Here is a 22,365-nt window from a genome sequence, read left to right as displayed (position 1 = left end):
AGGGGTAATTATTCCACTGATAATAATGATTTTTTCTGAGTTTACACTTAGCTCAAAAGTCCCAAGTGAAACTTCAGCAGCGCAGACTTTTGAAATCACCTGAACTGGTGTCACATATCAGATATTGGCTACCTGGAGCCTGTTACAGATCTAATCTCTGAACCTCTCAGAGAAAGCCCGTCAAGACTCCTGAGGTTGACACTCAAGTTTCCAACCAAGTTTGCTCAGTATCTACCAATCCTGCTATTTTCCAAGTCTGGGAAAAGACATGAAAATAGAGGAGAAAAAGAATCAGGGAAAAAAGTTAGAGCAGCTGTTTTACCATCCTTAAATACAGCTTCACTTCAGATTTGAATCAGGTCCTGTGTTATTTCTTATTTTACGCCAATTGGTTTGCCTGGTCACTCAGTGACTCAAATCCAAAGTTTTCTGCACTTTGAGGAAGTTCTTACTTGTTGCTATTAGCCTTAGATTACTATTCATAAATTACAAACTGACTTCCCACTGGTGTTCAAGGTACGAGGCCGCTTCCAAGAGATGAGCATCAGAGAGCTCCTCAAGAGGTTAATATTTTCCGTAATACCCCAGGCTTCCACCATAAAAAGCCTTTCTTAAAAGATTTTGTTCTCCCACAATTGCTTTTCACCTTCCAAAGCACTTACAGCATCAACATTGGCAAGGAGGATCAAAAATGGGTGGAATTCACAACTACATTTCAAAGCTAAACCTGCAGCAACTCCCTTCTCTTTCAGGGCTCCAAAAACCAGACCCATATTCTCCAGGCTTCAGACAGATGGATTTCTTGGATCAAAGTGCTTCCTGGGATGCTGCTCACTCCACTCAACATATGAGAGTCCCAGCTTTGTTGAAAAACTACATGATATTTTGAGAAATACACACGATTTAACCTAGCCTTCAGCAGAAACCCCAGATTCAGGGACCACAGAGGAGATAATCTTTTCTTACCATCACATCTGTTACCAGGTGTTAATGTGGGATAAAGAATCTCTTCCAAAGAGGGCTGTTGGTGTAAGGGTCTATAAGACCAGAGAAGGGAAGACAACCACCACTGGGTTTTGCTTTTGGTATTTGGGTGGCTAGTTGAACTAACTGGGTTAGCTAGTTAGTTGAACTAAGCTAGGGATGTGAAGGGCCATACTAGCAGTCACTGGTTGACGTTGTGATTTTATATGAAGAATACCAGCAACAACCATTTCCAAGGAAACATACTGCAATGTGAAGAAGTACTTATCTCTCTGATCTCCAACGAGAGATTTTTTTTTTTTCTTTAAGTGAATTACTTGCTTCTGGAAATCCTAACTGTCTCCACAGCAGAGCAGGAAGGTGAGATTTAACTCCAGCTGGTTGATCATCCAGTCTGAGCACTCAAATTAGACAGGACAGAATGTAAAAACTGAGCACAGTGAAGCCCTCTGATGGTGTCTGCACTGTCACTGGTGTTGGAGCCACCGAGCATCATCCCATTCTCTGCATCACCATCCTCCTAAATCAAGTTTTAAAAATTTATTAAATATACCTGCTAGCTAGCCCTGGTACCATTGCCATTATTACACAGACAGGCTTAAACACGTAGAGCTGACACAGGGGCAATTCCCTGCTCTCAAAGGGAATGATGGATGGATCAACCACCCTGCCCTAAAGCACTGTCACCTAAGCTCAGGATTCAACAGAAATCTGATTTCACACTTACACACTAGGCAGGAACTGTACTTGCTGTCCTTTAGCAAAAGTCTGCTGCAAGTGTGCTTTATAGTCTGTGTCAAACACATTGCACTGCTTCAGCTTCTGGATAAAGAGGAAAGGGTTATGTCAAGAGGGTCAAATCCATAGCAACACACTCCGTTGCCTAGTTTTCCCATTTTTCTGTGCTTTTATCGATATGACTGACAGAGCAGCACAGGAGCAGGTCCCCTGACCTGGCGGTTTCCAGCAGTCACTAGCCTAGCACTCCAGCTAAAGACATGGGCAAGTCCTGATTTACACACGTGGTGCAGAGCCACTTTCACAGAAATATTTTCTTTTCCTTTCCCCTCCCTGCCCGGGCAGGAAAGCCTCTCACTCGAGGGCAAGCTCCCAGCATTGTTGATTCACACAACATCCATTGCACGAGCATCACTCTGAAACTGTTGTATCCTCATGTCAAACCCCACGCTCGCTGGCAGAGGACTTCACACGAGGGTACAGCAGGTCAAACGATACACGGCATTTTGGCTGGAACAGACCAGTACCTCACTGGGAGGCTGTGCCTGCCCGTTAGCTGCTAGAACAGGACGCTGCAGGGACAGTGACTGAGCAGTCTATTCATTTCTAGAGTGGAAAAACATATGTTGAAATGCACTCCCATACAGTCAGATTTTTAACGTGGCTTGGCAACTCAAGGCGACATTTCCAGCCAGCCTAGCTGCATGTGATTAATTCTAGGCAGCTCCTGGCATTATTAGTGATTGGGCAACACACAAAGAACAGTCTTCACAGCTTACATCGCGGTGTTCACAGCAGATCCAAAGCCGTGATAATTGTACTGTTCAGAGTTGAGCAAAAGGTGGCAGGAATTACTCAAGCGAGGCCCCACATGCCATTTCAGGTTTTGACCCCACGCTTTGATAAGGGTGTTAGGAATTACCTCCAGATCCCCCTTCGTAATGGATTCTTCCTCCACGCGGAACTGCAAGTCCTCCACTTTCCTGCGGAGGGGAAAATACACAAAGAACAATCAGTAACATCCAAACCAGCGCACAACCAAGGTCCGAGAGGAGCCGGACAGAGACAACCTTTGTATACAAACAGCTCAGCACAAGTAAAAACAGCAAGACCCACAGAGCAAGGCAGTAAATAAGCAAGCTTTCCACACAGCAAACGTTTGCCTTCTTGCAAAACATGCTGTTTCTGCTGCACTGCCTCTCAGCAAGACATGAAAGCTACAACCAGGTTTCACCAGGGCTGGGGTTGTTCAGCCTGGAGGAGATTCAGGAGGACCTTATCACTCTCTACAACCACCTGAAGGGAGGATGTAGTCAGGTGGGTGTTGAGCTGGGCTCTTCTCCTGGGCAACCAGTGACAGGATGAGAGAGTGCGACCTGAAACTGCGTCAGGGGAGGTTGGGGTTGGGTCTCATGGAGATGCTCTGCCCAGGGCAGCAGGGAGTCACCATCCCGGGAGGGGTTTAAGGACAGGCTGGATGTGGCACTTGGTGCCCTGGTCTGGCCCATGTGAGGCTGCTGGGACAGGCTGGACTTGATGATCTCGGAGACCTTTTCCAGCCTCAATAATTCGGTGATTTAGACTTCATTATCCTGCAGCTGAGCACTGGGCCACTCAGGTATCAAATGCATGGGGTCCAAGGAAAATCTTCCGAGGGAATCGGCAGACCTCCTTGGCAGAGGGTGGGTGATACTTAATGCTTCCACAAAGTGGAGGTGGTGAGCTACTCTGGCAGAGTATAGGCCACTGTACAGGCCAGTCATGCATAAACGCACATAAAACCACACGCACAAATGCAGACGTGCCTAGGACTCTTTCGTAAAGCCTGCAGAGAAAATTCAGTAACGATGTAAAATAATTTTCTGCTAAACTCAGTCCTCTTTGTTCTCTTTACTGATTTAAAGAAGAAAAAAAGGCAATAATGAAGATGTTGAGCTGGCAGCCAGATGTAAGGACTGTGATTCCATTACAGATAAAAATAGCTGTAAGTGCACATATCTAACTTCATAAACAAGCTTCCTTGTCTAAACCTCCTCTAATTAGAGGAGGCAACTGTTGATATTTGGGAAAGAACTCAGCTGTCTTGGGTTAAAGGGCCTCCTGGAGCTGGGAAACTGAGCTGCCTACCACGAGAATGGGGAGACTTATGCACCACAGAACAATTCATCCTCAGGAGGGGCATCATTCTACTGAAATCAACGCTATTTTCAGTTACTTAATAGACAGAAACATCTTTCTATTCCCACTGAAGAATTTAATTCAAAATATATGGAGCAATTGGACTCCAAGTGTGACAAGCAGATCTTCACTCTTATCCAGAGAGGAAATGTAAGCAGCATCATCCACACATGGATGGGGCCTCTGGGATGTGGGGAGATGATGAATTGCATTACAATCAGGCTCCAGTTTGCCTTCCCTTCCTCAGAAGGCATTTCCAGCATGTCACAATGAGAAGGGGAAGAAGTGGTCTTTAGCAAAGATGGATTGGACAGAAAGGTTAGGGGTCTGGGATGGCCCAACTTGCACAGTTCTGTTTATTATCCAGGACTGTTATTTCATACTGCATCCTTAGCCAGGAACATCTGAAGGACAGGCTTTGTCCCTTTCCACACCCTCGCCATGAGTTAATCCCACCTTTCCAGAGTAATTCCATTTTACACAGCTGAGTTTGGTGAGGGTATCAAAGTGCAGAGCAACTGATTTCACTGGAGCCCCTCATTCCCTCAGGCAACTAGTTCTGCTTCTGCCTGATTTGTGTTGGAAACCAAACACCAGGGAAGACATCTGAGAACCTCAGTAACTTCACTACCCAGCAGGAGGATGAAGACTGTTGGGCAATGTTCTTGGGCAAGAGCCTCAACTCCCCCTTGACTTCACCTCCTGCTTTACCTCTTCTCCTCTTCCAGCTGGTTCAACAGCTCAATCTTCTCCTTCTGCATCCCATCCACCAGTGCTCGGGCTCGCTGGAGGTTTCCTTCTGCCTCTGCCACGTACTGCAGCAAAAAATAAACAAAGTCTGAGCAAAAGTTAGCAACGTTTGAAGTCTAGAGATGTTTAAAAAAGGAATGGAACAAGGGAACAGAAGAAGGTTTTGACAATCTATTTCAGAGGATGCCATGGTGAGGAGGTAGATTTTCCAAAGAGACCGGTATGTAGCTATTAAAAAGAACAAAACCACTCAATATCCAGCAGCTGTAAATTTGAACATCTCTCTGACTTGAGTCCTTTGGAGAAGCCAGCTCTGACTGAGAGCTAAGACCTTGATGCCTGAACAGTTTCAAAAATCTGGTCTGAGGTTACCAAGTGCAACTCAGCCCTGGTTACAAAGCAAGAGAGACATTTCAGACTTGCATTAATTCATTTGTTACTGGTAATTACTGGGAAATACTACACACAAGGAAGACACACAGTTGACTTGCCAATTTCTCCTGCATTTCTGACAGGCAATCATCACACAAAGATATACAGTCCATCCCTGCTCCCTAGTAGCTCACTGGGGTTTACAAAGATGAGCAAGGAATTCAGGACAACAGCAGTTACTGAAGAGCCACGTACTGATGAACAGCACAAACACAACTCCTCTCTTTAAACATTCAAGTCCATAAAATAACTTCTGTACAAACATTTGAGGAAAAAAAAAAAAAGGCAGTTAATACGATCAGCCTGTTTTCCTTACAGAACTCTTGACTTCATTAATGTAATAAAAACATCCTCTCTGGCAGGAAGCAGTGACATATGAACTGAGCTGATGTTCTCAGCAGTGTCTGATAGCATCAAAAAACCACTGCAATGCAGTCACAGCCAGGGCCAGACCGGGTGGCTAAGGGGAACAAGTCTGTTCTCCACTTGCATTTCAGCATTCAAACGTATTGATCTGCCAAACACAAACTATCTACTGCCTTTTTTTTTCTGGCACAGCCCTTTTTCTACTCCTGCCTTGTGGCAGAGAGAGCAGATGACACTGGCAAGAGTGGAGGAATAGCCTCCTAGTTTAAACCACCACGCAGTAAGCTGTCGTCACATAAAAGGCAGAAGTTCAGAGCCCAGGTTTCACACCAGGAGGTTATACAGTGGTAACGTCATGATTTGAAACTTTCAGAGGATATCAGATACTGCTGATAAAGTCACGTCATCTCCTACCTGCTCGTGTTGGGCCTTCATGATGGCAATCTCTTTCTCCACCTCACAGATGTGGCTGGTGGCTTTGGCAACCTCAGCCCGCTCTAAGTCACGCTCTGCCAGTAGCTGTTCGATGTGCTGCTGCTTCTCCTTCAGCGCCTCCTGGAGAGCTGTGGTGCCAGAGATTTTCCGGGCATATCGAGAAGAGGTCTCAGTCAGCTGGAAAAAAGGGTTAAAAAGAGACAGGGGTAAAGCTATGTCCTTCCCAGCCTAGAATAGCTTGAAGTTCCCTGTTAAATCTAGAATGCAGCTCATCTACTGATCGTTTTTTAAGCTGTACAAAGCTGCAGCTCCAGCTCTGGACTCTACAAGTGGGGTTAACAAGTGTGCAAAACATCTGGACACTGCTCACAAGCTCAACAGCTCTTCTACACTGCAATGAAAGGACTGTTTCCCAAAGGATAGGATGTGGGGTGGGAACCGAGTCAGGAGAGATTATCATGCACTGTATCATCTGCCTTCTTAAATATATTTTATTGATGACCTGCACTGGTGCAGTCCCAAGCAGTGAGCTCAGCTTGGGAGGACTGATCTGAGCTGGAGCCTGGTATGGGCTACTTGGATCTGCTCCCAGGAATGGATACTGCACCCTCGTCCCAGCCAAGATGACTGCAGGTGCTCTGCAGCACACACTACGGCAGAGTCTGAGCTTTTAATAATATTGCTGCCTGCTCCAGTGTCTGCTTTCTTGAATATCTGCCAAAGCACAAGGGCATGTGATCCAGGACGGTGTCACCCCTCCACAGTAAAACTCAGTCCTTGTAGGAGCTTTCGCGTAGCTGCTGAGTACAGCAGCACCCTGCCACAGAGTCACGGGGGACAAGAAGCAATCGCAGTTTTCTGCAGGGATCCTGTACGAAACCTGCTCTCAACAGTGGAGTTGAGATTCATCCCTGTCCTGGTGTGAGCTAAACAGAACCAATTCTGTTCATTGTAAATGGCAGCTCAAGCTCTTCAAAGGTCACAACTGACCCGTGCCTCCTGCAACTCTTGTGTCTATGGAGCCAGTGCTATTTGCAAGGTGAGTAACAGTATCCCACACCCATCTCATCGACAGCGAAGGAGCAGCTGCCCCAGTGCAGATGCTGCAACAAAACCCCAACTCTCTCACTTCGTAGAGCCGGGTCACAGATTGAAGCTGCACGTCCCACGGCAAGAGGCACTCACCAGCCCACTGCGGCTGGGTCTGCCCCCGACAGATGATGCCACCGAGCTGACGGAGCTGATGGAGGAGCTGCTGGGGCTGTGGGTTAAGGCAGACACTCCCATGGCCATTCGCTTGCTCTTCTTTGCCTTGGCAGGGCTGGTTGATGGGAAACCGATCCGGATCACCTTGTGGATGGGAGCGAAGAGGCCGAACTTCGGAGGGCACTGGAAATACCTGTAACAGAAGAGATGCACCAAGTCAGAAGCGGGAGAGTATCCACCTCACCCGAGCCTCGCAGAACGGCGCTGCTGAGCAACACACAGCTCCAGCCCTCAGCTCATTTCTTGGTGCTTTGCTGTGACACGGTTTCCTGGGTGCAAGTGGTTGGACTATTCCTTTTCTGGCACTTAGAGTAGTGGTAATCTCCATGTTTTCACTTGTGGCGCTTAAGCAGGGAAACCCGACATAATTGCGACACGCTAGTTGCTGCGCTCTTTGATGAGATGCCAGGAAAGACCCATCTGGTAGCCTGGATAGTGCAAATATCCCAGTACACAGACACGGTGAGAGCACACGCACTGCTTTACAAACCAACCTTTCCAATAAACCAACCCTCCCAAACCTGGTGCGTGTTCTCCACCCTGTTTTGCGAGAAAGTCACGTAGTAAAGCGTGTTGAATAAAAAGATCTGAATTGCACAGCTCTCTAAGCGTTCTATAGGGTAAAAAAATCTTTCCTCCCAAAACGAAAGGGCAAAATGGCAGGTCCTGGCTTGGAAGCTAAAAATACCATTACAGCAAACCCCAGTGTGTGCCATCTCCTCCAGGTGGCAGAGGAAGAGAAATTGGTTCCCATGTAACAAACTGAGAAAGAGCAAGGGAGAAAAAGGGAGAATCAAGAAAAAGGGAGGATCAGATAATTACAGTGCAAGCTCTCTTTCACAAGTGCAGTGAGCCTGATGATTATGCCTCTCTGGAGTCCTTCTTCAGAATACAAATGAGCCAAAAACATGCTGTGTCCAACTTTGGAAACCCCTTCAGAGCTTGGGCTTACTGGCTCGAGCTAGGATTTATCTGTTGCTGGCCAGCTGCACCACAGCAAGTAAAATCAGATCACTCCCAGGCATCGCATCCCCTTGTTTCAAGGGAGTAGCTGACGCAGAAAACTGTCTCCGTTAAGAGTTCTTTCTCACAGGCTTCATAGCAAGGCTAGGGCTAAATTCTGGGCCATATAACAGCCTCTCCTATGTTAACATAAAAGCCAGGTCCTAATGAATAAATGACACAAACCCAGCTTTGCTAGCACAAGTCCCCTCTCTCCAGATGTGAGCAGCTGCTTCCCCAATTCCCTTTCATTTTTAAGTGCTGGCAGCCACAGGGCTGTGTCACAGGCAGACCTCTGTGTGCTTGGGAGGCCAGAGAACAGCCTGATCTCCAGCCAGATGGGAAAGTGATTCGATTGCAAACATCTGCTCAACTCCAACTTTTTTTGTATAACAATCTCAAAAAAAACCGCCCAACCCTCTACAACCTAAGAATTACTTAGCACCCTCTGCTTGCTGCCAACATAGGCGCTTGGGTTTGGAAAACCAGCCATACCGCAGGCTGACCTCACTGCAGAACAGAGGCCTAAGGAATAAAATCAGTCTGACCTCTTGCAAACCTGCCAAAGCCCTGCTCAGCATCGTATTCTCCAACGGCTGGAGGCACGGGCAGACCGACGGCAAAGTACAGCCCCTTCCACAGGTCTGTGTGGTCTAAGCGTAGAGTGGTACCTGTGGCTGTACAACAGCGCCAAAGTCCCGCAGAAGTCACCTGACAGCTCTTAGTAAGTCTCAGCTTGCCTCACCACAGCTGTTCATCTTCTTTGAGTCCAGACTGGAAGTGGTTGCAATTAACTTTACAGTTCAGAAGCAGGAATTGAGTCCAGAGCACTTGGCAGGAAAAAAAAGTCTGCTTGAAATACAAGAGCTGCTCTCACCAAGCGCTAAGGAGCTCTACTCTCACATTATGGAAAAGAAATGGGGAAGGAAAGTGGTGGTGTGATGGCAATGCAAACTGGGGGTGGGAAGCAGCACAGGAAATTTTGGATAGATAAAAATCTTCAGTGTCTAAGGCTGCTTCAGACTACATGAAAGTAAAGGTACGAGGAGTTTAGTGGGCAAAGAGCAGGGGCAGAAAAGAAAGAATGGTAGAATTAGCAGGTAAAGGTTAATATGCTAGATATGAGTAAGCGGAACTTGCTTGGCTTTACGGATAAGACATGAAAAAACCCACACCAGCTGCCCCTACGTGATGCATGGAGAGGGGCTCAGCACTGGGACACCCCTCCTCTGGGGCACTGCTGCTGAAGCACAGCCTGCAGGCAGCCTCCACCCGAGAGCTCCCAGCTGCCCTGGCCCTCCAGCCTTCCCCTGATGCACATCCAGACCTGGAGCCCCTTCCTGAACCTGCAGGAAAACCAGTGACCCTCCACAAATCTCAGCCAATTCACCACCAACTCAGGTGGGTTTGCGCCCGGCAGCAGAGATGGTGATGACGTCCCTCACTCGTTCTCTTGCCCACGTTTTCTCTCCTGCTTCCACCAGCCTCCGCTCTCTCAGAGGCAGCTATTTGGACTCACATCTCCCGAGCTCTCAGGCAGGCAGGCGAAGGCTGCTCACTAGATGGCAACAACCACCAAAGCAGGGAAACGCCAGAGTCCCTGACGGTCTCTGCCCAGACTGATTCTGGCAGGAGAAGCTCAGGGCAGTATCAGGAATTCCATGTGGCCACGGCAAACGTGGGGAAGCCTGAGGAGTGCCTGCATGCACCAGGGGAGCTGGTGTTACTACACTGACTTCTCCCCAAAAGCAAAACTGCTGAAATCAGCACATGCGATGGGAAAATCAGAAGGTTGGATTAAGGCCCAAAGGATAAACAGGGACAACTCTCATCTTCTCCATTTCAAAGCTAAATCTCACCCCTAATGGACAATTTCCTCAAGAAGCTCTGAGAAATCAACACCACTCCCCACTAAAGGAACTTGTGAAGGACAAGGAACCAGTTCCACCTGTATTTGAAGCAGGCTCAAAGTGCTGCTGTTTACCTCAGATTTGAACATCCCTAAGCTCAAGATCTGAGGCTGTGGGTCATTCCCTCACCTAACTTCCCCATGAACAGACACAGCTTCCCAGCAAACCGGCAAGGTGACCCTGCTTAGTGTCATGGACAATAACAGGGTTTTTTCTGAAAAGAAAATAGTGGAGGTGCCTACAGAGTCAGAGGTGGCAAGATCAATCAGCAGACAGCTGCAACACTACAAAATTAATATAAGGGCAGAAAGCAACTACTGGTTGTTCTTTCAGATCTCTGAAAATTTGCGCCCAGGGAAAACAGAAGAAATAACATCAATCAGCAGACAGCTGCAACACTACAAAACTAATATAAGGGCAGAAAGCAACTACTGATTGTTCTTTCAGATCTCTGAAAATTTGCTCCCAGGGAAAACAGAAGAAATAATATTAAGCTGAGGAAAAAAACGCAGTCAAACGTTTATCTTCTACGGTTCTGACAAGGTGAATAGCACAAGAAGAAAGTTTAGGAAAGGGATGTGTCATAGAAAGCAGAGCTAATACATTCACAGAATCAATTTATAGCAAAATCTGAATCTCAGTCTAAGTTATCTTCTCTCCTGTTTCCTGAAGTCACTCAGGTAACTTTTTCACAGACGTTATCTGATCCTGCTTTAAAATGCTCCAGTGATGAGATTTCCATCCGTCTCCCTGCAAAGCTAGCCCAAAGCCTAGAAGACTGAAAACTGCACTCTTCCTCTCAACCCACAACGCCCAACCCAACACAGCCCTAAACCCTCCTCCCAGCTCCTAACGGCATTTGGCCCCAGCCACCCCAGGAGGGAGGTAGGACCCCAGACGGCCCCGGCTGGGTTTGAGAGCGCACAGTACCTTGTGCCAGCGACCGCCCCGTCGTTCTTCCCCAGGGGCTCATCCAGCTCCACGCCACACCACTCTCCTTTGGCAAAGTCCGTCTCTCCCACGTAGCGCACAACTCCTGTCTTCGTCCCACCGACCTGTCGGAGATAGGGTGCCAAGGGTTAGAGACGGCAGCGCTGGGACTGCCGGGAGGGGACAGTTACAGCAGAGGGGGGAAAAAAAAGACATCAGTGTTTTCTGGTTTGGATCTAACGAAACCAGAACCGATAGTTTTCATATCAAGTTCTCCTAGCACTAAAGATATCTCTCCAATAACTACAAGCAAGCTGACAAACTCTCACTTCTGGACCTGCCTGCCTGGAAGACGTCAGAATAAATATTTAAAAAAAATATTTCAAAGTGACAACTAATTGCAGGGTTACTTGTGAGGCCGCCCAGAGAGCTGAAGCCCTCAGAGCGCAGCTTACACCTGCCTTGTGTTAAGAACCAACGTGTGTGCTAACAGGGTTTCAGTCCTGTGCCCCTTCAGGCGGCAGTTCTGAGCAATGCTGGGACAGGACATCGACGGGACAAGCGGAGCCAGGGAGGTAGCTTCAGCCTGTCCCAACACAGGGTTTGCTAGGATATAGTGAACAGCCCTCCCAGCAAACCTCTCTATAAAATAGAGAGGTCGTGTACAGAAAATACCTCCAGCCATTTGACATCAATTCACAGCAAAGCTTTCTGGACCTACACTGCATCCAAGAGTGAAAAATATGATTTTATTTCAGTATTACGTACTTGGCAAGTGCCAACTTGAACAGTTGCAGTAAAATTCTTTACATATCATTCAGTCAAATGGCAGTCCCCTTTCGGATTTACTTGAACTTACCAAGATTGAGCCTCTTAATGCAATGATTTAATGTCATTCTATTACATTTCTTTAGCTGAAAGTTGAACTCTATATAGTGTCATTCATCTTCACGTCATTTATAGGGATATCATTGGTGGTAAGCTCCCTCAATTTTATTTTTATTGAGTATGAATTAATGACATATTGAGCCACATTTCCTTTACCACACCACATGATCCCAACCCCACATAGCCTCACGCAAACACCTTAAAAATCTGATGAGCTCCCTCCAGCAGCGTGGCTCTGGGGCATAAACTAAAGGGCCACGCTCCTCTGTCCACACAAACAGCAGGCGGCTCAGTTTCATCGGCAAAGGCATTAATTTTGAGAAAGCTGTTTCCAAACAAGAGAGAAAATAACTAGCCCTAGTGACTTAATACACACCTTATCTAATGATGTCATCATCAGAACTCCACAGCAGGAGAGCAGTTCCTACCCAAAAGCCACACATCAGTGAAGATGCTCAGTGCGGATCAGGTCTAACACGCCCCTCACAGGGCAACGTGGTTCTCTGCTTCCAAAGCAATGCAGCTTATTTTCTCTTTCAATAATTAATTATTCTGTCGCCTTTTCTATAAAATACATCTTCGCTATACAGCATTATCTTTTCCCCCAAGTCAGAAGGGACACATCGGCTCTCCTCGCATCCCGGTGAGGCTGGCAGCACAGCCAGAAGCCAATATCGGGGTGTCACAGCCACATGCCAGTGCTCGACCCTCTTGTGGAGCTTCCCACATTTTGGCAGGCACACAGAAACTCTTACGGATAGAGAGCCTAGAAAAATCATCCGACTCGGACACACAGATTTATTCAGCCCTGATAATCTGCTAATGCTGCTAAAATCAGTAATGCGTTTTGGAAAAAGCCAGCTGGCGGGTCACATCAGCACACAGAACGGCCTCATCCAAGCAGCAGCGTTTGTTTCTGTCTGACTCTCCAATAAATCAGAGGTGCCTTGGAGGGAGGATAAAGGCACCTTGTGAAAGCCAGGGAGGTCAGCAACTGCATGGGCTATCTTGGGGTGGCTCACAGTCACCCCTCCTGCCCACGCCCAGCTCTGACACCCTGCTCCACACCTGCCAGCCTCATGCCAGACCGGAGCATTTCCGCCCCACGGACCTCGCAGCCTGCCACTGGCATCGGCACCACCCCGAGACACGAGCCTGTCGCATCTCTCAGCCTGGCACACGAATCGGAGCCACAACCAAGCCTGCGAGTGTCCGGAGCGAAGCAAAGACAAACCGGAAGCGTCAATTTGTGTCTTCGCTAACGTACGAGGCAGCGCGGGGCTGAGGAGGCTGCCAGCGAGCTCTGCAGACAGGCCATGGCTTCTACAGTTGGCATGTCTTGTTCAAAAAGGAATGCATCTTCCAAAGCTTTTCTGAGAAGCTCTTACTTTACCAAAAGTATCACTGAGATTATTCATGTTGAAGAGAATGGGATTTTACCAAATGTTAAGTGCTATTGGTTTTAGTCAATAGCTGTTTTTTGGGGAAAAAACCAAACCAAATTGAACCAAAAGAACAACAAAACACCCACAACTAAAAGCAGCTAAACTCAGCTCTTTACTCATGCTCCAAAATATGGACATAATTTTGACACATTGATACAGGATTTTTTGTTTTGGAGGGTATTTTGACCAGCATCAACTTTCCAAGTTTCTCTGTTTCAGGTAAAAACACTTATGATTAATTTTAAACAAGCTCATGGTTGTGCACCCTCTCCAGTCTGATCCTGATCTCTTGGAAAGTTCAGCTCCACACCGAAGTTCTCCATCTCAGCTCTGATGCCTTTTTTCATGCCTTTCACTGAAGACCATCTTCCTGACCTGGCCTTTCCTCAAGAAAAGATCTCCAGCAGCCTCAGGAGACAGTCTTGGGCTTGACCTTCACAACGAGATGAAGCCAGGAATATTTAACAGGTCTGTGTCCTAACTGCTGAGCCAGAAAAGCAAAGTGCACTCAAGGAAGGACATCCATACGCCTTCCCTCCTAACCACAGTATCACTGACATCACGTTTTACTACGGTTTCCTCATCAAAATGACAAAATTGGATCCAGACCAGTATCCCAGGGCTGAAAAGACAATGATGCTAATCCTTCCAGACATTGTCTTCATCAGAGCTGCTAATACATCATTTAAATAATTTACCAAATTAGCACCAGGCCAGATCTCAATTTAGCTGCTGCAAGCCAGACTCCCTCCACCCTGCATTTGCTCTTTTCCCTTATGTCCCCCCTGCTCACCCCACAGCAGCTTCTTGCTCTCGGCAAGACCCTCTTAACAGTCGTCCTCAACCCATGGCCCGTGGGCAAAGCACTGTGAGCCATGCACTCCAATAGTGCTCAGGGAGAAAAGGAAAATAAGATTATAATTGTCACTCAGGCCACGCACAGCTCAGGGGTCAGAAATGGCTGTAGACGCCTGCTTGGGTGTATCCCCAGGCAGAAACCACAGAGAGATCTGCTTAAAACTCTAATTTACCCATCTAAATTTATTTTCTCAGCTGCTTTGCAAGGCATTTCCACAAGACAGGGCTCTGATGTGTCTCCTTCGGAGGGTCCCCAAACCTCATGCTGGGATCCAGTGGAACCCTGGGAGGGAGAGAGAGGAAGGGGACGGTGGGCAAGGGCAGGCACGGGACACTTGCTTTGCCCTGAGCACTTTCAGCTACCTCTAACATGCAGCACACAAGCTTACTCTACGCTGTTATTGGATGTTTCTAAAAGAAACAGGAAACCTTTACTGGACAGGTGCTGCTTGCTCCAGTTTGAGCTGCAGGCAGTACCCAGCGTGCAAACTGAAGCAGGCATCCTCTCCCTGCGGGAAAAAAAAAGGTTTCCCCAAACACACACTCTTCCGCTCCGACCAGGAGCCTGTTTCTACCTAAGCTGAGAGCACCAGAAGCTGCGCTTCTTCCACGCACTGACGTGATTTAGCTCTTTCCAAGCCCTGATGGCAGCAGATTATCAGCCAAGACGCGATTTGCAGAGGGTGCTTTCTGCAGCCGTGTGGAGGTGTGGGTGCGGCCGTTACAGATCACACGAAATAATGGTCTGTAAGAGCAAGAGGGGAACGCACACACCACTGCCTGTTGGGGCTGTGTCCCAGCTGACAGCCCGGAGCAGCACTCAGCAAGTGAGCAGTAAGGTGGGGATCTGGCCTGTGGTCAGGTTTGTCTGTAAATATGACTTACTTCAGGTGGCGTTTGACCGTTAGCAGTTTCATCTGACCAGATATTCACTGTGTCATCTGTGAAAGCCAGAACCAGCTTTTAGGGTGAGGGTAGGAAAGAGACAGCCAGGAATTACAGGACAGTCCTCCCTACGTGAAGGTAAAGGAATTTTTATAGTTTCTTTCAATCCAAACATTTAACTTTGTGCCTTCCCATCTCCACGGCACAAGTCAGCATTGCACAGGGACGAGACTGCCAGCACTGCTGATGCAAGACATTTGTGCACGTTTATCTTTCAGGCACCAGTGAGAAAATGATGTCCCAGGGATGTGGTGTAAGAGGAAAGCCTAGAATTACAGCATTCCCTCCTGAGGCTGTCTCTGACACAAAGTCTGCCCACGTTAATAACACAGTTCCACCACAGGCCGCTTCCAACTCCTATTTAACGACAGACAGTGCTCGCAGAAGACAAGGACTGGCCAATACAGCCGCCCAAATGAATGGTTAGGAGAGGGGGTGTGCACACAAAGCGTCTAAGGGTTGATGTGGCAGCAGGGCAGGGTGGCTGCTTTGGGCTATTTATTTCCTCTTAGTTTCTCTGCAGGGACAGGGAACACTTGCTCCTGTGACAATTGCAGTCGCGCTGCATTGCACACCACACAGTCTTCTCCTGGACTAGGAGACCGAGATGTCTTCCTCTCTCTTGAATCCTGTAAACAACTAGAAGGCTGCACTTGCCAGCAGCCATCACAAACCTCCACAAGGATGGAGATCCACCGTCCCCACACCCCCGCGCAAGGTCTCGGGCTCTGCTACGCTCTCCAGTCACGACGCAGTAATTACTGGTCTCCTTATGGACCGAGCTGAAAGCAGGCAATGAAATATTGACAACCCTTTCCCTAAAAATACTACCTTGGTAGAACTGCAGAATACGATCCTTCCTTCTTTTCTGCCTGGTTTGCAATAAGGACACAAAACCTTGTGATTGTTCTTCTGTAAAGCCCATCCAGGAGCGTTGCTGCACCTCTAAGACCCCAGCAAGCCGGGAGAGCTCCGACGGTTAAGCAGGACAACAAAGAGGACGAATCCTTCCTTCCTAACACCTCACGTGCCTTTGCAGCAGCAAGGCTTCAGTCTCGGGCACTGAAATAGCTCAAAGTGAGCTGGCAGCAGCGGAGCAAGCAGCTGTCTCTGCCCAAGGAGAAGGGCTTAGGCTGCAATTCTCCTTGCTGGGGAGCCTCTAATGGAAATGACTTTTCACTTGGGGGTTAAAGGCTTTCTCGAGCTTCAGGCTGGCAGAGCAGGGTCGAGGCTGGGGCGTGCAGGGGGGATGCTAAAGAAAAGGACATGATTAGCTTATTCATGAGAATTTTCTGTCGCTTGCCAGGAGCAAAAGGTTGCAACACACCGTGGGCAAGAACACTTTGCAGCATACAGAGGGGGAAAATGATTAAAATCACACACTCAGGGGGAGCCCAGAGTCTGTCCCCACCAGCCGAGCCAGCCCACTGTGGCTGTCCCTCCTGCCCGTCAGCCGAGGTGCCGCTCCAGCAGAATCTCCCCGCTAGTGCTGCCTCTGCCATTCCAGCATTTCTTCTGGTTTTGGCCACCTACACGTTCTCTCAAAATCACAAACCTCGCATCCATCCGAAGGGTACCTGGGGCAACACCCCATACCAACAGTCACTCATCCACTGGGATAGAAATTGGCCCTTAAATTGTCTTGTTTATTGCTATGGAAGCACGGCTGAAGGGCAGAGTACCTCTAATTAAGAGGATTTAATTTTTAATATTTTTTATTTAGACTGACATACTGGGAACAGCCACCTCCTTCACATTCTTCTTAAACAAGCAACCACATCTAGGGTGCAACTAGTCCAGCTGCTGAGTGAGAAAGCCCCCCTTCCCCAAGCATGTAAAATACATTTTCTTAAGCGAAAACCACAGCAGAGATTCCTCCCAAGCAGAAAATGCTCAACTGCTCCATTGCTCTGTTTCCATCCCTTCTTTCCCTGGAGAAAGGCAACGTGCCAGCCTCACATCAACAGCTGCACTCCAGTGATTATCACACTTTGGGAAGCTCCAGTCTCACTAAAGCAGAGGTTAATTGGTCCGCATTCGTTTGCCAGACATCGAGAGATGAGTTCTACAATATTAGGGTGGGTTTTTCATCTCTTTAATGCAATTTTTGCATCTCCGGGAAAAAGTCCCAGTCATAAAGTGCCAAAGGCAAATATTATCTAATTTCTCTAATGGAAAGGTTCTAATGGAAAGCTAAAAGTCACTTTTTTTGCAAATTCTAGAGAGTCAGAAAGAAGTCATTGAAAAGCAAAAATGTCTTCAAGCTATAATGGACTTTAATGAAGTTAAAGAAAGCCACTAGCAGGAAACGATCAGACTGCAGAGCAGCCAGGTGTTGGTTTTACAGGCCTGGCAGGGACCCCTACAACCTTATGCTCGATCCACTGAGCAATTACAAAAAACACATGTCCTCCCTCCCTTGAAAAGTCTTTGGTGGATCCCATCTGCCTAAAAGCCCTTCTCAAAATAAAAAGATAATCTTTCGGAAAAGCATGAACTAAGAGTAATAAAAACAACAAAAATTGCAGCAAGAGGACAAGAGCAAAGATCTACTCGGGAAATTTAAGGCAATTCCAGTTTACCCAGAATTATTGTTTAGGAATTCCAACACCAAACATAATTAGCTGGCATCTCCATTGCAAAAAAAAAAAAAAAGCAGCCTTCTGCAAGTCAAGTATGTGTTTACTGATCCACAACAGCAAATTATTTCTTTTTGTTGTCATCTGCTTTCTTCCTGCACCTCTGCTACCACATACAAACAATTCCTGACGTTTCTGTAAAACGAGCGTTCCTCTGAAAATGAACAAACTTAAAACCGTTTCAAATTTTATTTAAATAAACCAAAAAACTATTGGACAAGCCAACACTGTTTGGGGGTGCAAGTGCACTGCTAGCTCCCGAAAGGTATTTGTAAAGCCAGAGGTGCCCGACCTTTGGACACAACAGATCCTGAGGTCCTCAGAGCAGACTGTGCCACGTAAAGTTGTGACTCAGAAGACACGTGTGGTCTGTCACGGCCACCTACGGCTGCTGTTACCTGGCCCAGCTGCCCACGGGGACGGTAAAGGAATCGACACCATCGCTTGAGCCTCAGCCTGCCCAGGGTCGCTGCTATCGCCAGCAACAAAACCTGCTCTCCGAGACCACCCGGGACATGTGGGGCTCCCTGACACCCCCCTGTGCACACTCCTCCTGATTCACACGGGCTGCAGAGCCCACTTCGGCCAAACCCACTATCAACCAGACGACAAGTCTGTCCTACACGTCTTTGCTACCCGCTACCAGTACTGGAAGCAGGTGCCCCAAAAAGGAAACCCTCACCGCTGACTTGAAATGGGAGCCAGATTGCCCAGAACATGCCAAAGATTAACCCTCCGCTACCTGTCATCGCTCTCGAGTCACCTTTTTCTTTTAGATCGGGGATACAGTCACAACAGATCGGTGCTCAAGCGCTTGGCCCCGCCAGTATTTGATACGAGAGCACACACGGTAAACAAAACTAACCTCTCTTTTACAGATCTGCAAAACTCAACTCAGGTTTTTCCATGTTTTGACACATTTCTATCCCTTTTAAACCTCCACTGAAAGCATTACTTCTTTGCTAGGACACAAATGCTGACAAGCCTAATGGCAAACTTCCAGTAAGCCACTGAGAGTGCCAGTGTGGCATTTTGGCTTAAAGTCATCAGGCTCTCCGTTCTAGATAACAACAGAAATCAGATGGGGAGAACCCATCCATCAGTACAGTGATCTCCCCCGCAGCCCTGCCCTTTTATAAAAATAAATGCAATTTCCCTTCTGTGCAGGAAAGGAGTGTCAGGTACAACACAGAAAAACTGAAGCAGCAAACAGGGAGTGACCGACTAGGAGAGATTCTTGCAAATATTTGCATAGTATGGACAACCACACGCAACAAGACATTCTGTTGCCATTTCCTTGAAAGCCTTGATACACACCCTTAAAAGGAGTAGCAATGCATTAGAAAATAATAATCAATCACGTTTCTACTTCCCTCTCATGTTTGAGTTGCATTCTCTGACCTTGTTCTACTGCTGAGGACTTGTCCGATACAAGAAACTCTCTGGAATGTGTTCTCCTGCATTGATATGAATGAGAGACACGTGTTCAGAAGACACGGTGTCCCAAGCACCAGCGGTGCAGAAGCTCGATGCCTGTGTGGCCCAGGCACCACCTTCCAACACCCCTCTCTGCCCCACACCTCGCCACCAACTCTGTTCTCCTTTCAGCTTGTCCCGAGGCCGACCAGGAAATACTTAGGGAGGGGACAAATTCTTGTCCTTCGCCCTTCTAGGGGGACCCCGCAATCAACTCACCAGCACGCGATCTCCGAGCCGTAAGTCCTTCTCCCCTTTTTTCACAGACCCACTGTCCGAGAGGTTAGATCCAGACTCGTTGCCCGTCTTCATGGCACTGTTCAGGACGCTTTCCCGCAGAGGGATGACGCGAGTGGAGAGAGGTGGCGTGGCCGTCCCCGAGTGCAGTGACAAGTTCTGAGCCGTCAGGGAATCCACAGACGGGGCGTCGCTCCCAGAGCCCTCGGCCACCGGCTGTCGCGTCAGCTTGGCCGGTCGCGTAAAAATCCCCTGCAGCGGCTGGCATTCGAAGTATCGGACTCCACCAACAGAACCGTCATTCTTACCCACCGGGTCATCCAGAACGACCCCTGCCCACTGGCCCGGAGCAAATTGCGTCTCCCCAAGATACTGGATCACACCCGGCTTCACTCCATTTACCCAGACACGTTCGCCCACCACAAAGTCTCCCAGGAAATCATCGCCCACCTCGGCAACCTTTGAACCCGACTTCTCGGCGCTGGCGGTGGAGGCAGTACCCTGCTTGTGTAAAGGTGAGCCTGTGAATCAAGGAAAAGAGGTTTTGGTATGAGGAGAAATCCTACAAGGCAGCCAAAACACCAGGAAAGGGCATTTACAAAGAGGAAACACCTGGGACAACGACTTCACTTGCAGGTTTACACCAGGTGAAGGTTAAAACCAGAGCGACCCCCTTACTTACACATCTTCCTTGGCAGGAAAGTGATCTGCACAGATATCTCCATCTGCTGCCCAGTGTCCGCAGGTCTCGGACAGAAAATGAAGAAGTGACCCCACGTCTTCATTCCCCTTCGCAACGCCCGCTCACCCCCAGCCCCCATCACTGCCCTGAAGGGTATTTTGTGTGACAGCACCAGCGCGAACGAGCTCAAAAGGGCAGGAGTGGTGGCAAGTGCTTAAGGATCAAAAGGTGACCAGTAAAGTGCTGCTTTGAAGAAAGATGCCAAATACATGTTTTCATAAAAAAAAAATAATAAAAAATAAATAAAAAGTAAAAGAGAAAAAAAAAAAGAATAAAAAGCAGTGAGACACTGATGTTTTAGCACCTGGCGTCTGGATACAGGCAGCGAGTCCAAGCACAGGGAGGGCATTAATAGCTCCCGTGGGACCACACAGATGCCTCTGCAAGCGACTCCCTTTGCTGGAGCAGAACGCAGCCGTGAGCAGACACCTGGGGTACACTCGGTGTAAACAGCGTAGCTATAAACAGGAAGCATCTCCAAAGCCCTGCCTGCACAGCCTTCCCGGGGCTGACACGCCAGCAAACTCCATCAAACCTGCAGTAAAGAGTGCTCTTACTCTGGCAGCAGGCTGACAAGCCAAAGCCAGACCTCCAGCCACGCTTCGTGGTGCTGGGAGAAGGAAAAGCCGCAGGTGATGCTGGAAATTCACTGTTCTGCTCATGCTCGCCAGCACACCCTTGATGGGCCAAACTCTGTAGCACAGGAGAAGGCCCTTAAATATGTGTCTGGCATCTGAAGGGGAACAAAGACAACCCCAGCACACGAGTTGGCAGTGATCCCCCTCTTGCTGACCTCAGTGTCAAACTCCTCTCACAAACTTTGGGCTTTCAGGGGAATGCAAGCCAAGGACATAAGGACTTCATTAAACCTCTCTGAAGGTTAAAGGGCGAGGTTAAGTAAAGCCCTGAAAGAAATCATACAAGAGACGTAGGAAAGAAGTTTGCAAAAAAAGAGCCAACAAGTCATATATCTGGGACCTTCAGTCACCCTCGGCTCACGGTAGCACTGAGGTCCCCAGGGTGCTTCTCCCCCCCGGCTGCCGCAGGGCTGGTGTGCATCAGACTCACAGCCTGCGCTCAGTGAGAGCTGCCCGGACTCTCTGGCCAGACTTTAACCTGAAATTCCTGGGTGCTGCTAACTAGAAAAGCCTAAAGCATACCCAGTAGAAAATTTTTATTTGCTGACAGCGAAAACCTAAGCAGCTGAAGAGACAAGCCCAACTGGAGCGCTTATCTGAAATGGACTGTGAAACTTGTTCAGCCTCAGCCATCACTACGGCTCAGCCCGCACCATTTCCACAGCTCTTTCAGAACTAATGGGCCTGACAGATCAGGCTCAGCTCCTAGAAAACCCGAAGAACATAAAAGCTCTCAAACTAAGTTACTTCAAAGCTTTGCTAAAGGTTTCATGTCAGGGGAAGGAAAAAGCGCACTGTGCTTCAGGGCTAGCGTAAAGAACTTACAGTTTCTGCTGAACCAGCTGTGTTAAGATGGATTAATATTGACACTTTGGTTCTCGTTAGACTCCAGAGTCAACGCTCCTGACAAATCTCTGTGGCACAATTGCACCAGTTTGTGGCTGCTGGAAGTGAGCAGCACTTCTGGCTGGTCTGAACCTCATCTAAACGAGGAAGTTAAGGCACGATCTTACAAACTCCTCATGTGAACAGAATCGCCTCCAACCTGCTCACAAGGCTTGGCAGGCTGGAGCTGGAACAACCCTTGAGAAAACCAGCCAAGTGGGGCGTGCACAGCACAACACACGGGACAGGCTCAAGGGAGAGCAGTAGCAGAAATACTGGTCCCAGCTGAAAAAGTTAGCGCCAACCGAGACCACAGCGCTCCTGGCAGAGCTCTGCCAGCTCCCTGCGAGAAACCTTCTCTTGGCCATCGGGCCCTGCTCTGAAATTTTCCCCAACCTCATGTGTTCTTCATTAACTTTTTGTAAACGTCTGACATTCAAGCTTGCATCACTCTCAATCTTGTATGTCAAGATGAGCTCCATCAGAGGGATGACACTACCTCCAAGTACCGGCTTCACCTTAAAAACTGAAAAACAAAGATGATAAGGATACTTAGCGTTTGCGATCTTCACAAAGGACTTGAAATAAAAAGGGCTGGGAAGGAAACAGGATTTCATCCAT

General features: G+C 48.1%; 1 protein-coding gene across 1 annotated transcript in view; it reads right to left on the bottom strand.

Annotated features, from left to right (window-relative positions):
• CLIP2 (CAP-GLY domain containing linker protein 2) overlaps positions 1-22,365 on the bottom strand; it is a gene marked incomplete at its 3' end in the record, with an annotated part of 57,698 nt that overhangs the window by 16,507 nt on the left and 18,826 nt on the right. The window contains exons 2-7 of the mRNA XM_009869925.1: positions 19,462-20,000; positions 10,992-11,116; positions 7,069-7,282; positions 5,863-6,060; positions 4,612-4,715; positions 2,645-2,705 (exon numbers count right to left, since the gene is read on the bottom strand). Coding sequence (XP_009868227.1) covers positions 2,645-2,705; positions 4,612-4,715; positions 5,863-6,060; positions 7,069-7,282; positions 10,992-11,116; positions 19,462-20,000 — 1,241 coding nt within the window. The remainder of the gene's footprint in view (positions 1-2,644; positions 2,706-4,611; positions 4,716-5,862; positions 6,061-7,068; positions 7,283-10,991; positions 11,117-19,461; positions 20,001-22,365) is intronic.

This window comes from Apaloderma vittatum, unplaced genomic scaffold (assembly GCF_000703405.1).
Source record: "Apaloderma vittatum isolate BGI_N311 unplaced genomic scaffold, ASM70340v1 scaffold6145, whole genome shotgun sequence".
Lineage (NCBI taxonomy): Eukaryota > Metazoa > Chordata > Aves > Trogoniformes > Trogonidae > Apaloderma > Apaloderma vittatum.
This window is presented reverse-complemented; position numbering and strand designations above follow the sequence as displayed.